This window comes from Malania oleifera, chromosome 4 (genome assembly GCF_029873635.1).
Source record: "Malania oleifera isolate guangnan ecotype guangnan chromosome 4, ASM2987363v1, whole genome shotgun sequence".
Classification (NCBI taxonomy): Eukaryota; Viridiplantae; Streptophyta; class Magnoliopsida; order Santalales; family Ximeniaceae; genus Malania; species Malania oleifera.
Genome location: NC_080420.1, coordinates 93,540,693 through 93,558,170, shown reverse-complemented (window position 1 = coordinate 93,558,170; position 17,478 = coordinate 93,540,693). Strand labels below are relative to the sequence as shown.

Genomic DNA, 17,478 nt, shown 5'->3' with positions numbered 1-17,478 from the left:
CTCAGTTTTAGCTTGCCTTAGTGGTCTCAACACTCCAACGGCACCTTCGGCTTCTCTGATTAAGTTCGAAGATTATCAAATCGAAGGTTTATAATTTTTTGGTTGTTGCAAAGCTCTGAGTTGACCTGATTCGGCTATTTTTTATTTATCTGAACTATCTGACGTTATGGAAACATCTGATTCTTCAATGGTAGCAAATAATGTCACATGTTCTTCAACCTCTTCTGAGATTGCTATCTCTGGTCTCACCAGAAAACAATACCATCAACTCTTGGATCTTTTATCGCCCTTGAACACCAATTCTACCAATTTTGCTGGAAATATCGCATCTTGTCATTCTACTTCTCTTTCTAACACTGAATGGATTGCTGATTCAGGTGCCTCCGATCACATGACTTCCAATTTGTCTTCTCTTGCTAATATTCAGCTTCTCAATCAACCATGCCCCATTAAACTTCCAAATGGTGACGTTGTTTCTGTAACCCATGTCGACACTATGCTGTTTTCTCCTACTTTCTCTCTTTCTAATGTTCTTTATCTGCCTTCATTTAAATTTAACTTATTATCCATCAGCAAACTTACCATAGATCTTAATTGTGTTGTTATATTTTTTCCCACCTTTTGTATCTTTTAGGACCTATCAACGAGGAGGCTAATTGGAACGTGTGAAGTACGGGATGGGCTTTACCACTATAAACCTCCCACTGCCTCAGTTTTCCACTCTCAACGTGTTTCTGACACTACTTTTTGGCATCAACGTATTGGTCACCCTTCTCTCTTATGTATTTCGAAAACCTTAAATATTTCTTCTTCTCATCTACCTTGTGATGTTTGTGCTAGAACAAAACACACTCGTTTGTCTTTTTCTTTAACTACAAATAAGGGCACATTTTGTTTTAATCGGCTTTATTGTGATATATGAGGTGGTTATCCTATGACTTCACTTTTTGGTGCACATTATTTTTTAACAATCGTGGATGACTACTTGTGTGCTACATGGGTCTATCTTATGTGCATGAAATCTGATACTTTCTCTTGCCTTACAAATTTTTTTGCCATGGTTAAAAATCAATTCAATTGCATTGTTAAGCACGTGTGCACTGATAATGGTAGAGAATTTCTATCCACTTCACTCCAAACCTTTTTCCATGATCAATGTATTTTTCATGAACGGGCATGTGTGGATACACCTCAGCAGAATGGTGTTGCCAGGCGTGGTGTTGCCAGGCGTAAACATCATCATCTTCTTAATGTGGCTCTGTGTTTACATTTTCAAGTTAATCTTCCCATCTCTTTTTGGGGTGAATGCATTCTCACAGTAACTTATAATTAACCGCACTCTTTCACCCAGCCTCAATCATAAGTCCCCTTATGAACTTCTTTTTCAGAAACCACCATCCTATGCACACTTGCAAGTGTTTGGGTGCTTGTGCTATGCTCAAACTGCTCGTCAACACCGCGATAAATTCTCTTCCCATGCTCTTCAATGTGTTTTCTTAGGTTATCCTGCTCATCATAAGGCTTATCGTTTCTACGATCTTGAAAACGAAAAAATTTTCATCTCCCGTGATATCACTTTTGAAGAAAATGTTTTTCCCTATCATCTTATCTCTCCCACTCCTACATCTTCCTAGTCCTTCCTCTTCTTATTCCTAATATACATCCTTCCTACACTTTACCTCCTCTACCATCCATACCTAACCCTAACCCCTCATCTCTCCCTCCTTCTCCCTTGGTCTCCTCCCCGACACCTCCACCCTCACCCCTTGGCCACCACCCCCTCCACCCACCTCTTCACGGCCCCAACGAGCTGTCACACATCCCTCTTACCTGGTTGATTATATTTGCCCTACTTTACCAAAGTCCTCCACGACTTCACAAGTTTCAAGATGTTCCTCAGGTACGGTTCATAGTCTCTCCTCTTTTTTATCTGATCATTGTTTCTCTAATCAACATTTGACTTTTCTTTTTGTCATGCCCCAACATCTCGAACCCACCTCCTATTCTCAGGTTGTGCTGCACCCACATTGGCGTGATGCCATGGCTTTTGAAATCCAAGCCTTAAAAACCAATAATACATGGGTTCTTCAACACCTTCCATCTGGCAAAAAATCAATTGGCTATAAATGGGTGTTCAAAACAAAACTTTATGCCGATGGATCCATAGAGTGACACAAAGCTCGCTTGGTGGCCAAGGGCTACACTCAGGTAGAAGGTTTGGATTATCACAACACTTTTGCTCCTATTGCTAAACTCGTTATTGTCAGGTGTGTTCTTGCAGTGGCTGTCACTCAGAATTAACATCTTCTTCAATTGGACGTCAACAATGCTTTTCTCCATGGTGACCTCGATGAGGAGGTCTATATGCTCCCTCCACCGAGTTATTGCAAACAGGGGGAGACTCGTGTTTGTCATCTTCAAAAATCACTTTATGGTCTTAAGCAAGCCTCCCACAATTGGTTCTCTAAATCATCTTCTATTTTACTTGCTATGGGTTTCACCTAATATCAGGCTGATCATTCTCTTTTCACCCGCTCTCGAGGGCAGTCTTTTACTCTCATTCTTGTTTATGTTGATGACATTCTCATGGTAGGAAATGATCTCTTTGATATTAGCACTTTCAAAGTCATGCTTACTTAGAAATTCAAACTAAAGGATCTTGGCAAATTAAAATATTTCCTTGGCCTCGAAGTTGCTCACTCTCTCATTGGCATATTTCTTAATCAACGCAAATATGCTCTTGACATCCTCATTGATAGCGGTCATCTTGGTGCTCGTCCTGCCCATTTTCCCTTGGAACAAAATCTCAAGCTCAATAATACTGATGGTGATCTTCTCTCCGATCCAAGCTCGTTTCGACCACTCGTTAGACGTTTGATATATCTCACCATCACTCATCCCGACATTGTATTTTCGATCAACATTCTCAGTCAATTTATGCACCAGACTAGACAACCATATTATGATGCTATAGTACGTGTTCTTCGATACATTAAGACGTCTCCAGGACAGGGCTTATTTTTTCCACCAGCCAACATTCTTCAAGTCTTAGCCTATTCTGATTCGAATTGGGCTAGTTGTCTCCTCACTCGCTGCTCCACCACTAGTTTTTTCATTCAGTTGGGAACTAGTTCGATTTCCTAGCGCACTAAAAAACAAACTACCGTATCTCGCTCTTCTGCCAAAGTTGAGTACCATGCACTTGCTTTCACTACATGTGAACTTACATGGCTCAAAACACTTTTAACTGATCTTGGAATACCGCATTCCCAACCTATGCTCTTATATTGTGACAACCAAGCGACTCTTCACATTGCCCAAAATCCAATTTTCCATGAACGTACAAAACATATAGAAATCGATTGTCACATTGTTCGTGAGAAGTTACAGACTGACCTCTTCTTCACTAAGCATATTCCTACCAACAATCAGCTTGCCGATATCTTCACCAAAGCTTTGGGTCTTGAACATTTCCAAGACTTATCACGCAAGTTGGGCATTACGGATCTTCATGCTCTAACTTGAGGGGGAGTATTAGAGAAATATACTTTCCATCTTAGATAAATATAAAATTTCCATTTTTTCAACTATCTCATGTATATATACCCTTGTAATCCTTGTAATTAGTGAATGAATGAATAGAGAGTATTATTCTTCTCCAATTTTAACATATAATGGCAATAATAATAACAAGAAAATTCTATACAACAATAATATTAATAAAAGCATTTAAAACAAAAAGATTTGCAAACACAAAAATATGATGCATGTGCATGTGGTGGGTGTACTGTGAAAGTGTTCGCAGCTGTGCCTGCTGTGATGTTGCAGGGAAGATGACCACTGTTAATATAGCTTATGATCATGTCAGGTGCCGACGGAACGTTTGATCGGCACCGGAACATCCATAAGCGCAAATATAAGTAAGAAGAAAACGGTAAATAAAGGTGTGAGAGGCTCGGGAGGCAAATTTGCCGATGGGGATCATAAGATCTCATGATGAACAGCCAATTAACCTCTCGGTATCAATTTAGCTATGACTGTTTCAGTGAGCCAAGATCAAAGCATCGATCGCCTTAATCTCGGTACATGTAGCCGTATATGGTAGTATGTGTTCAAGTGTGTGTTTAGTGTGTGTATAAGTGTGTGTTAAAGTGTGTATGTGTGTGTGACAGTGTGTGTCAAAGTGTGTGCATGTGTGTGTAAAAGTGGGTGTTGTGTGTGTTAATAGTGTGTGTAAATGTGTGTGTAAGAGTGTATGTTTAAAGTGTGTGCATGAGTGTGTGTAAAAGTGTGTGCATGAGTGTGTGCAACAGTGGGTGTAAATGTATGTAATTACATGTTAACAATGTGTGTAAAGGTGTGTGCAAATGTGTGTAAATGCATGTTAACAGTGTGTGCAAATGTGTGTGTTAACGTGTGTTAATAGTGTGTGTAAAAGTGTGTGTAAGAGTTTGTGTGTGTGTGTGTGTGTAGGTGTGTGAGTTAGTGTGTAAGAGTGTGTGAGTTAGCCAAAATAAGAACCAGGAAATCCAAGGAGTAATCACCAAATCTAGAGCACAAAAAGGTAACAAGAAGCATTTAACAGCAGAACATCCCAACTCCAAGGATAGCAATAGTAGGAAATAAGATTGATTCCTTCAACTCCAAATAGAAAAGAAGTGCAGGCACTAATGGAAAAAAAAAAAAAAACTCCTCCATTAAATCAGCATCGCAAACTTGCTAGAAGCTTGAAGATATTAAATGTGTGCAATAAATAAAGTCATAAGACAAGAGGACAAATGTTGTGGGGATGAAACCAGGAAACAAAATGGAGCGGGCAAAAAATGGGAACAGAAAACAAATTGTTAAGAGTAAGCACTCAAAAGTCAAAACCAAAACATTATTATGTGGAATAAAGATTATCCAAAGACGAGTGAAGTAGGAATTGTGATGGGATTGAATGAGAAGACAATGTGGGGGTGAATCAACCGTTCATGAAGGCCTAGATCGAAGGAACTACGGACATAGTTGCTTCAAACATGAGAGAGAGAGAGAGAGAGAGAGAGAGAGAGAGAGAGAGAGAGAGAGAGAGAGAGAGAGAGAGAGAATTTTCAACGGAGTCGTCAAGCTGTCGTGAATAAAGGCTAGTGGCGACTCCACCAACATTCTAGTTTTTCATGAAAATTTGAACCACTTTTTTCATTCGCTCACCCCAGGGCACCCTCACTTACAAGAACTTCATGATAGCTATTTATGTTGATGATTTGAATTTAGTTGGGACTTCTGAAGAGTTTACTAAAACTGCTAATTATTTAATGGCAGAATTTGAGATGAAAGATTTAGGAAAGACAAAATATTATCTTGGCCTACAGATTGAACATGTAAATGGCGGAATTCTTGTTCATCAATTTAAATATACCGAAAAGGTATTAAGACAATTTTATATGAACCAAGTTCATTGTTTGGGATCTCCAATGATGGTGCGATCACTTGATGATAAGAAAAAACCATTTCAACCTCATGATGAGAGGGAGGAATTACTTGGTCTTGAAGTACCATATTTAAGTGCTATAGGCTCTTTGATGTCTCTAGTCAATTGTACAAGACTTGACATTACATTTTCTGTAAATCTACTAGTAAGATATAACTCTGCTCTTACCTCGTGACATTAAAATGGAATTAACCACATTGTACGCTATTTGAGAGGTACATCTGATTTGAATCTATTCTACTGATATGATTTCAAATATCAACTAATAAGAGATGCAAATGATGGATATCTATCTGATCCTCACAATGGTAAATCTAAAACTAGATATGTATTTTTTTACGGAAAAACTACTATATCTTGGAAATCAGTAAAATAGATGATTATAACAACATCCTCTAATCATTCTGAAATACTAGCTATTCATGGAGTTAGTAGAGAATGTGTGTAACTCATATCAATGATTTCTCATATCTATGTAAATTGTGGTCTTCAATCAACTAAGGATATTCCAATAATTTTATATGAAAACAATGTTGCATGTATATATCAATTGAGAGGAGGATACATAAAGGGTGACAAAACGAAACATATCTCTCCAAAATTCTTCTATAGACATGAACTCCATAAGAATGATGATATAGATGTTCAGCAGATCCGATCAAATGATAATCTAATATATTTGTTCACCAAAACTTTGTCTACTACATCATTTAAGAAATTAGTTTATCTCATCAAAATGAGACATCTTAAAGATCTTAACAGAAAAAGTTAATATATGAGTGACAACTAAGAGGGAGTGTTATGAATAATGGTGGCTGTCCACTTCCATCTCTTCTTCGACAATCACCTACTCCCATAAACCACTTACCCACGTCACCACTTGTCACGAGCTAAGCTTGTTCTAGGCTGGCTAGTTAAGCAAGAGTGCTTTAGCTAGCGCCGCACGGCCCTTCATAACGGTGTGAAAAGAGTCGGACCGTGACACCACCTAATGCATTTAAATAATAATAATAATAATAATAATAAATACTCACCACCTACTCCTCCTACATAGCTATATATGGAGGAATAAAGATTGAGATGATACAAGAAGAAAGAAAGAAAGAAAGAAGCGGAGAGATGCGAAAGAAAAGGATAGATATAAAAAAAAATTAAAAAATTGAGAGACATATTGTATAAGATTCGTTTCAAATAATTTTATAATTCTTCTCAAAATAGTGAATTTTTAATTCCATCTACTTGTGAAATAAGTATATCCGAATTACGTAAAATTTATATTTCGTCTATAATTATTTTTCTACATCTTTTATAGCAATGCATATGTATATATACTTTATATATATACTATATATATATATATATATGTATAATTATATATAATAAACAAAAAAATTGTTATGTCTCTATTAACAGAAATTATAATTTAATTACTATTTGTGATTAAATTAATATAGCCACGTGCAAAGCACGTGCCGTATCGCTAGTTTCGATAAAATGCTTCTCGCGGGACTGTAACCGGCTGCTAGCTCTTTTCCTCCGCTTCGCTTTTCCTTCGTTCTATCTCGAGGATTGCAAATGGCGGCGAGGAGCGCTCTTCTGAAGTACCTCAGAGTGAATGTACGTCCCATTTCCAGAAACCCTAACCCTAGAACCTTCGCCCTTCCCTTCAATGTCTTGCAACGCGGCTTTGCCGAGGAGGTACGGGGTTCCTTTCTCGACAAATCGGAGGTCACTGATCGAATTATCTCCGTGGTAAAAAACTTCCAGAAAGTGGATCCTTCCAAGGTATAATTTGGTGCTTCTGATCCTTGTATGGTTACCGAGAAAACCCTGGAAAATTAAAGAAAGTGAAACCAGGAAGGTCGTGCTTCAAATTAGAACTGACTCAGGTTGCTGTGTTTGGCTGTGTTGAAAGAAGTTATTTTTTAACATACGAACGTAAATTTTAACCGTTTCGTCTTATATGTTTTCCCTTCCCCTGTGCCTTCTGAGCTACCAAATGCAGCTTTAGTTATTGTGTTTGCAAAATGTGGAATGAAAATTAGGGTTTTTGTTTTGTAATCCGTGGAAGTAAGCAAACACACATTAATAAACTTAATGTTGTTCCCTTGAAAGAAAAGGAGTAGTGATTATATTTAACTCGAAAAAAGTTGTTCCTTACAAGGCAAAACTACTTTTAAGTGCCTTTTGGTTGATGAGATGGAAAATGGAATGGAAGGAACTGCAATTATTTTGGGTGGGTCTGTTCACCATTAAAATGACAAATCTGACTTTGATATAATCAACCAGTCATCGTGCTGGGTTCAGTTTATGTGTGGTGTAGTTTTCTAATGTAGTAATTTAAGTGTTTCTGTCTTCTTGTTCACCATTCTGTAAATTACAGTGAGCTCTATTGATTATGTTTTCTGAAATGCGACTGAAAGCTAGGGGCTTTGTCTTACATAATTGAATTAAGTATAACAAATCCATTGACAATGTTTTATGTGGTGATTTAGGGTTCCTATTTAGCTTTTGTTTGTTAGTATTATGTTGCATTACCATCCATTGCCAATCTTCCACATTCATTGTGCGGCTGAATTTGGAATTAGAAAGGAGACCAGATTCATGGAGAAATTTTGGGCTTGAACTTTCACTCAACCCTGGAGCAAGCATTGGAAATAAAGATCCTAAAATATTTTCCTTCTAAACATATTGGTTTTGATTTCTTAGACCCAAATAGACTGATCAGAATTATTGGCAATGGTCAAATTGAGTTTCATGATAGAAGCCCATTCCAATTCTCCATCATTTAAGCCCTGAGCCATATTCAGAGAAAGAGAGGGGAGTACACCCAGTTTGACTGCTAATCTTGATCATAGTGGGATATATCCGAAAAAAGCTTTTATACCATTATGTCTCATCACCCTTCTCCCATAAGAGCAAGCTGCGTTGCTTCTTACTTGGTCAAGATGAATAGAGCTCAAAAGTGAATCTGATTCCCATCAAAATTTATTTGATCAGTTGAATAATTAGCAGCTTATGATCCAGAACTGAATCCTAGTTTAACTTTATCAATTAGGATTCTTCGGCCAGGGGGGCTCTCAGCTTAGTTGCAGCCCATGGAACCTGAGATATTCAATAGGAAGTTTCCATGAACTTAGAAATTATAACTAATTCCTGCTTAATATGATTTGGCCCAGAACCCATAAAATGTTGTGTGCAATTTAGCTTAAGTAATATGTCACCTAATGTTTAGATTTTAGTTTTGGTGGAGGCTCTTGCAACTTTTGTTCCTGTTTTTATGTTAGAACTTGGAATGTGGATGGTTTTGGTTGCTTCTGAAAATTTTTTTTATCACCTTTCTTTAAAGATTCCCCCTTGGTTTCTTTTTAACAAAGTCATTTGGATAGCAAGGTTCCTGCAAAGGTCAAAGCTTTCTCTTGGGTTTTGGTTCATAACATGCAATATTAATGATTTGGTATGGTCTGGAATCTTTGCATTTGTGTTATGTTTAAGGCTTCAATGAAGACTAATGCACACCACCTTCTTCTGTCAGATGGCTAAGTGGTTGTAGGTTAAACTATTTGGTCTTTTCAGAATTAATCCTCTCTTTTTTTGCTTTGGAATAAACTTATTTCTTTACTCTTGCTTTGATGTTTTTTTTTAAAGGAATTTTATGGGGTGTTTTTTGGATTGATTTGCATCATCATTAGAGGTCTATTATATTTTAATTTTTGTTTTTGTTTTAATTGTGAGGATTCCTCATTTGCCTTGCTCTCTATCTCTCTTTTCTTTCTATTAAAAAATTGTCATAGCTGTCTCGATATGTAGTTGAACAATGATGCAATTTTTTTTAGTAAGTAGTGCAACAAAGAATTAATATATGTAACAAGAAATGATCACCTGTGCTTAAGGTCATGGAATGAAGCCCAGCTACACAAGTTTTTTTTTTTGGTCTCAATTTTGCTTGCTATAAATCTCTAGAAAAAAGATAATATGTAAACTTGTCTGTGCCATGTATTTCAATGATATCCTTTTTGTTCTTCTTCACATCCTCGTGACTTGGGTACCTGTATTGAGAGACATGATTAATGACTCCATCTCATAGCATGCTAATCAGATTTTTGTTCTTGTAAATTTGCCAAGCATGTTGTTCGTGAGATTTAGTTACTGAAAAATTTTGATTAAATATATCCATATGATATGACACTATAAATAGATATATTTTCCTGAATTACAGAATCTTAAGTTATATTTAAGCACAACAAAAAACAAGCAATATTAAAGAAACTACTATTAATTCACACATAACATGAACAATACTCATTAGAATATGTTCATTGATATAATTGACATAAAATTTTAAAATATACTAAAGGTTCAACTGGTGACTTGATGGAGATTAGATTCAACTACTTATTATCTAAATTCTAGTATTTGCTTGTTTAATTATATGGATTGTCGCATGTTATTTTAAATTTTTTTTTTTAGAAGATGCAAGTACAATTCTACTCTTTTGTGATACTAGTTAATAGATCCAGTTTTCTTCAAATTAAAATTTTAGAATGAAGTGCAATTTATGCTTAATTTCAAAGGAAACTTTTACATATATGATTGAGGTGTCATATTTACTGCAATTTTAATGTGACTATCGAGTGCCCTTTATATGTATTTTTGGCCAAATTGATATATTAATAAACTATTTTTATTGAAAGTAGAATTTTAGAATGTGTACTTAATTTACTTAATTTAAAAGGGCACCTTTAAACTACTTGTGATTGAATTTCCGAACAAGGGGTATTGTGATTATCTAGTATACTCAGTATATATTTTTAAACAAAATAATAATACTATGTATGTTTTCATAGACAAATTAGTAATATTCTGTTGTGATTAGGCTTATTATATGGATGATGTTCATAACTTGTGTCATTAACAGAATCTATTTCTCTTGCAATTAGAATTTTAGAAGTCTCATGTGGTATGTAAATGATAGAAACATAGTTCTTAGAATCTTATGATTAACAATTCACTTATACCCTTTGTGACAATCCACATCAAATCGGTTCGAATCTTACTAGAAAATCTAAAACAACTGAATCGTTGCTGAATCTGTTAATTCACCTTGTGAATCTACTGAATCAATCTGAATATGAATCTGAATCTGAATCTATCGGTGAACTTGATTCTAGACCTATCATATCCTGACAAACCCGACTAGTTTAAAACCCCAAAAACAACATTTTTCCTTATTGCTGTTACTTTTACATGATTAGTGTCCATTTCTTGTCTACATTAGTTTTGTGCTTAAAAAGAGGAGAAATTAGAACTTTAGGTCTTGCTTTGCCTTCACAAAACCATTATTCACTCATGAAGGAGTATAGTGTTCTGCCATTGAGAAGAAGGGGCAGAACACTCATTGGTCTTATGCTTCTTTGTTAAGATTGGCTGGTTTTTTTAGTAGTTTGTTCAATTAATTTCCTTTTTTAGGTTAATTATTTTTTAAAATTTCAGAAAGAATATGAATGAAATATTAATTTTTAATTGTCGAAGAACACCAAAAATTTAGTTTCTTATTATTTTTTCCTGATTCCATCCCTCAAGCAACATAAAGTTCATTTTTTAAAAATTAATATTTCCGGTGTCATTCCCTTACTTTTCATTTGTTTTGGAACAGCATTCCCATTAAGCACGATTTTTTTTATGGTCAAAATTTAAATGTATTTCACTAGTTTGTTTTTCATTTTTATTTCAATACACGCATGTTATTGTGAATTGATTTTGGAAATTTTTAACAAATCTTGTGATTCGTTTGATTCTCAATTCCCAAAGTCACAATCTTGATTCACAGTTCGAATCTTGATTTGACGACTATGTTATTTAAATTTATTAACATATCCAAATTATTTTATTTATGTTTACGGGTTGTTTCTATATATTCTTCTTGGAAATGTTTGTTAAGCTAGATTTTTTATTTCTTCTCAATAAATTCTCAATGTATTGTAGATTGTACAAAAAATTTAAATTTATTAACATATCTCGATTCTCACTTGTTAGTGGTATGCCATACGTCTTTCTGTCCTTGTTCTTTTTTTTAAGGGTCCATCATCATATTGTAATATCAATTACAAGAGTTTATCAAAATTCAAATTATAATAGAATGTATGCATGTTATTCTTTGCGTGACCAAGAAGTCATATTTGACATCTTTTCTTGACATGAGGAAACTTGAGGGAAGTTAGGGTTAAAATGTTATTTTACGGGCATGTACTATATAGTAGGTTGTTACGGGATAGACACATGTAGAGTGTCATCTATCTGCTCATACTTTTCTTCTAAGGGGGATTTTGATTCATGGGTTTTCTATTTTTTTCAAGGATCTCAATGAGAGAGGTTCATGAGCTTACCACTTTGCTTTTGTGTTTTGGACCATTTTAGGGGCTGCTCATCTTGTCAACTTTTATTATGTTGGGACAGAGCAATGTTATTGGCCTCTTTTTGGGCCTATTTTATGTGGGATTACCACTGTCTGACCTTCAAAGGGATTGGTGGACAACTCATCTTGTCCACTATTTTTTTGGCCTCCTGTTGGTCACTGTTCTTTGTGGACACCTTGTCCTCAGCCTATTTGTGCTTTGTTCTGATTCTTGGTAAAGTTTTCTTTTATCTAAAAGAATATTGTAATATTATCTGATAGCACGTGGTTATGGGTGTTTCTAGAAGCAAATGGTATTTTTGTTGAACACAATGTTTTACATGCTTAACACATCCACATTTAATAGTAATAATAATAATAGCAATAATAATAATAATATGTGGTAGTGATGTTGCTGTCTGGTATAGTCATTGGTCTTCATTTGAAACGAACTATGTCAAAAGTTTTCCTTGGACATCATATTTTTTGCACTTCATGTCTTCACTTATATTGCTAATCATCTTGCTTCTCATTTGTAATTCTGTATGTTCATGTTTTATTTTCACTTCCATCTGGCACAATAAATGGTGGCTGGATTTATGGAAGCCTTATTAAGTCTTTCTTCAACATGGTATGTTTACTTTGATTACCGTGCACTGTGGAATTGTTCCTCACAAATCATCTAGACAGTAGTACCTCCAAGAATGAAGGGAGATGAGTAGGAAAACATAATGGGAAATGGGCGGGAGAAAATATGAAAGAGTAAAATCTACCTAGGAAGATGATTTGCTTTCTCCATGGATGATCATTTCCCCTTAAGTTTGCATTAGTTAAAAATGTGTTACATAGCTAAATGTTCCTCTTCCCAACTATTGTGTTATCAATTTGGAACCAGGCTGGGAGAATTGGAGCAGAACAGCTGCTAAATATCTGGAATATCTCATCCTTTTATAAGTTGTTTGCTTTTGCTCTTTATTTCAGAACCATTTTGCTGCTTCCCATGTCTATTGCTCTTCTTATTTTTTTATAAGTTTTGAAAATTCTTGTCTACTGTATGCTTTGCATTATTAGATGAATGTAAGCAAATGAAAAGACAATTGAATATGACCACCCGTTGTTATATTCCCTTTGGTTCGTATGATGAGATTGGATTACATTTGAAGCCTAGTGGGTTTCTTCATCGTTTTTTTTCTCTTTTGAATTGGCCTAATTAACTGCTTAAAATGTATCTTGCAATCATACTTGATTGACCCTCTATTCACATGGATGGCGGGGTGCATTTTTATTATTGTTTCTAATATTTTTCCACTCCATTAAATTTTCCAAACCCAATTACGGAGGTGAGCTTTTTTAAAGCGAAACATGGGACTCAACACTCAGGCCCCCAGCTTTATAGGTTGTTTAACGACTCCTTTCTTTGTTAGATGATATTTAAAACTTCTCCCCCAACAATACCTATAAGAATCTACTTTGTACACAACTCTCTTTTAATCTCAGCCAGAGATTAAAGGCCAACTCTGAAGATTTGATTGAAGGTCAACACTCAATTCCTTTTCTTTTTTTTCTTCTTCGTCTTCTTGAACAACCAGGTCTCTCTCTTCATTGTTTGATTGACCAAAATCTGTGATTCTGCTGCTCTTAGTCAGAGTTGCTGTGACACCACACCCCCCCCCCCCCCCGGCGGGGCACGCGCGCTTCTTGATTTTTTTCCTTTTTTTTTGGCTGGATTTTGGGAATTTCTGCTACTTGAAATTTTAGCTCTGCTGCTCAAGTCTTTTTTTATTTCTTCTTCTGGCCTGCTGTGCTGCTCTCTCTCAGAGCTGTGACCCCCGCATGGGGGATTCTTACACTTTTTTTGGGAATTTCTGCTAACCTTTCCTGTAATTTCAGCTCTTGATCATCTTCTTTTCTTTCTTCCTACTGGACTGCTCAGCTACTCTTGGTCAGTGCTGCTCTGTGCCTATTTTTCGTTTATTTGGAAACCCTGCTGTTTTTGGAAGCATTTCTTTTTATTGGTATTCCTGCTTCTGTTATATGGCTTTTCTGACATGAACATCAAGTGCTGTTTTCTAAAATTTCCCAGTCAGCTGCTCTGCTGCTGCTTTTTCTTATTCTTTTGTCACCTGCTGCTTATTTTTTGCTTCTATTTTGTGGAATCAAGGAATAAACATTGCATACTATTAAAAATTTGTAATATGGTAATCATTTATGATCATAATGTTGAATATTTGGTATTTTAAAATTCATATATTACTGCTGGTTTGTTTGTAAAGGAAGAATCCACTATGTAGAGCATTTAACATATTTTCTATGAAATGGTCACCTCTCCTTTGTGAGACGCATGCCTTCACCTCACTTCAAAGGCCTAGGCTGCATGTACCCTTGCACATCGGTGCACCTTGCACATTTGTCTACCATGGTTCTGGTCCCATATGAACAGTTGTTGATAGGGAAGATAGGGTCTGCCATGCTTAAGTTAAGAAGAATCTGGGGTCTGCCAAAGGAGAATTTTGCTAATTGTGAACAAAGTTCTCATAAGAGAACCTGCAGATTTCATATAGTAATAGGCATCATAGCAAATAACATTTAGATGCTTGGCAGTTGTGCTGAATTTATTATGTTTTCTTTTTAATGGCTGAACTGAGTGGTTGATGCATTTAGTTGAATACGCATACAACATGCGCATGCAAGCAAATTTTTATCAATTAATCGCCATTTTGTAAACTAACATGTAAAATTGAGCTTTTGGCTATCAGCTAAAATCTGCGCTGGTATTATTAAGTGTAGTGAAGATGTCTTTGAAATTTGGTAAATTATGTTGAGAAGTGATGCAGAACAATTATATTTCTCAATATTGAGATTTTATTTTCTTATGGACAGACTAGTGTAACGCACTGCATTGTTCATTATAAGAAATTGAACTGTTAATTGATTGATTTATGAGTCACTTTAGTAACTTCTTGTGGCCTTCGAATTTAATTCCCTTCTTAAATTTTGTTTTCCGGTCTAACTTACGAGTGGTGTTAAAATCAACTTATTTAGGGCCTGCTGAATGTTCTAGAAAAAAGTTTCTGGGCAGTCCCTTGGTGTATATTGTGGAAATTGATTTATTAAGGGCCCATATTAAATGTTCTATTTTCCAACTTTACATTTAAGGAATCGGTTCTGGTTGTGTCTGGAGTTAGAAGTTTGTTTTGATGTTGGCAATTCGTGCTTATTATCTATTGATCAGCGGATGTAGATTCCCATCCCTTAGACAAAATTGTTGCCGAGACTTTTAACAAGTCAGTGAGGAAGCATATAGTGCGAGAATTATCTGAAGGAGCAGAGCCTTGGATTTCGCACACCGAGTTGTTTGGTGCCTGTATTATGGTAGATTGAAACTAGTGCACTCGAAGCATGTTTGCATTCATAATTACACTGTTAGGGAACATGGAGTTGGGACTGTGGATTTGGAATTATGTTGATATAAAATGGTATTTATTTTGTCTGAATTTGGAGATCCAGACCGAAGTTCCTGATTTGATCCCCCCAGAAGCAACCTTGAATGTTCTAAGTAGGTTTATCCATTGGGGATTCGGTTACACGAGACAAACATAGTGGACATTTCAATTTCATGCATTTTATCACTTTTTTTTTTTTGTGTCAACATGTATAACACATGTTTATCTATTTATTTATTTATTTTGAGACTCGGTTTGTGGATTATTTGGTGATTTGTTTGTTTATTTTTGGGTGCAGGTAACCACCAATGCGCATTTCCAGAATGATCTCGGGTTAGATAGTCTAGATGCAGTGGAGATTGTGATGGCACTTGAAGAAGAGTTTGGGTTTGAGATCCCGGATAATGAAGCAGATAAGATCAATTCAGTTAGCCTCGCTGCTGACTTCATTGCTTCTCACCCCCAGGCAAAATAGGGCAAAAATTTTTCTCATTTCCATTTTACGCGGTTGCTGCATGGAATTAGCTGTATCTTGATTACCTCATTCTGCAGTTGTCAGTTTTTGGTTTTTTTTCTCCTTGGAAGTCAGTCTCCAAAGGAATGTTTTGGATTTACTTGCGGACTTCAATGGTGCCTGCTATTTCCACTCGATGGAAAGTTTGCAGTCTACAATGAGTTTGTTTGAATGATGTTTCTGTATTTTAAATAAAAACTCAAGTAGCTAGGTCGATGCTTATTGAAAAAATTGATTGTTACATTGTTGTTTATTGGTTGCTTGTCATAGCTTTTACTTTCCTCTTTCTCACTTGGCAGCTGTTAATTCGATGCCCTCAGGCCAATCTTATTTCATTTCATATTTCTTTTCGCTCAACTTTTGAGACATTTGAAATTTAAAATTTACATCCTTAAATAAATTAGAGTAAGATATTGAACATAAATTAACATTCAAATCTTGAAATTTTGATCTTTCTATTCATATGCTTCCAATAGAGCTCTAGGAGTGACCACAGAACACAATTTGGACAGGGAAATGATGTGTTTTGTTTCGAGGACCGAGCGCTATTAAGCAAACCGTCTCTGCTGGTATTATTAGCAGAATCATTCGACATTCCTAAATCGTATACTTAATAGAAAATTGTTCTTTCATTATAGGAACCTACAGTCTACCATATCATCCATGACCAAGGGAACTGATTAAATGAAGGGAGCTGTATCAATATCTCACAAAAATGCTTTACTAAGGTCCCCCTTTCCCTTTGTCAATTGTTATAAAATAGGCTTCCTACAAGTTTGTGCTGATTTATTTATTATAAAAAAAAAGAATTTGATAGTTCGAATAAAATAAATAAATTATTATTGTTATTATTATTATAATAAAATGAGCAATAAGGTAAATCCGAATAATTATTTTTGAACTTTTTACCATGTTTGATGAGACCATAAAGAATGGGCAAGCTGCAATCATTCTCAAATTTTCCATCTTATTCTTACAACTAACTATTCCACGAACCAAATATTTCTTAATGTAATGTTGTCTTGATGAGTTCGAGCTCAACTTTATCTTTAGCTAGGTTGTGTCTGGCTATCCAATTATTAGAGTTGGAGAAGCTTATCCATTGGAGGTTTTGGGTTTCAACCTTGGGAGAGAGTAAATGTACTACTTTTAGCCATATAATCGGCCCCAATGAACCTTTTAATGGATAAAAAAAAAATTAGAACATAAAAAGTGAAATTAATCGCTTTCTTATCTAACATTGAAGATTTTGAAATTATTAGTTTGCTTTATTGACATTTGACTAACATTTTAAACTCTTCATTTCTTCCCCCCCCCCCCCCCCCCATGAGATTTGGAAAAAAAAATAGATTTAAAGGCTAAAATTTAAATTTGCGTAGATTTGAAAAAAAAAATTTAATAAAATTATTCAAATCTACACAAATTCAAATTAAATACCCTAAATTCATCCTCTAACCACCGAGTTTAGAAAACAGGTGCTTTCCTCTTAAGGGCATCACAAATTTAAATTAATTTCAGTAGTAAATTTTTAACAAGGTTTTCTATTAATTGAGCAAAAAATATTTCAAGTCAAATGTTTATGTAATGTTTATTTTTTATGTAAGATGAAATATTCCTTGTTGACTTTAATCTTGAGACTGATTAATTATTATTTAGA

At 35.3% G+C, this 17,478-nt stretch overlaps 1 protein-coding gene and 1 non-coding gene across 2 annotated transcripts; one reads left to right on the top strand and one right to left on the bottom strand.

Moving 5' to 3' along the window:
* Positions 1–3,942: 3,942 nt before the first annotated feature.
* LOC131154710 (small nucleolar RNA snoR109) lies at positions 3,943–4,040 on the bottom strand. The gene has a single exon (XR_009136625.1). It is a non-coding gene; the product is annotated as a small nucleolar RNA snoR109 (small nucleolar RNA).
* A 2,912-nt stretch (positions 4,041–6,952) lies between these two features.
* On the top strand, positions 6,953–16,074 carry LOC131152981 (acyl carrier protein 2, mitochondrial). Its single transcript, XM_058104971.1, has 2 exons — positions 6,953–7,255; positions 15,606–16,074. The coding sequence occupies exons 1-2, from the start codon at positions 7,046–7,048 to the stop codon at positions 15,780–15,782; spliced, it is 387 nt and encodes a 128-aa protein (XP_057960954.1). The 5' UTR covers positions 6,953–7,045; the 3' UTR covers positions 15,783–16,074.
* The last annotated feature ends 1,404 nt before the right edge of the window (positions 16,075–17,478 follow it).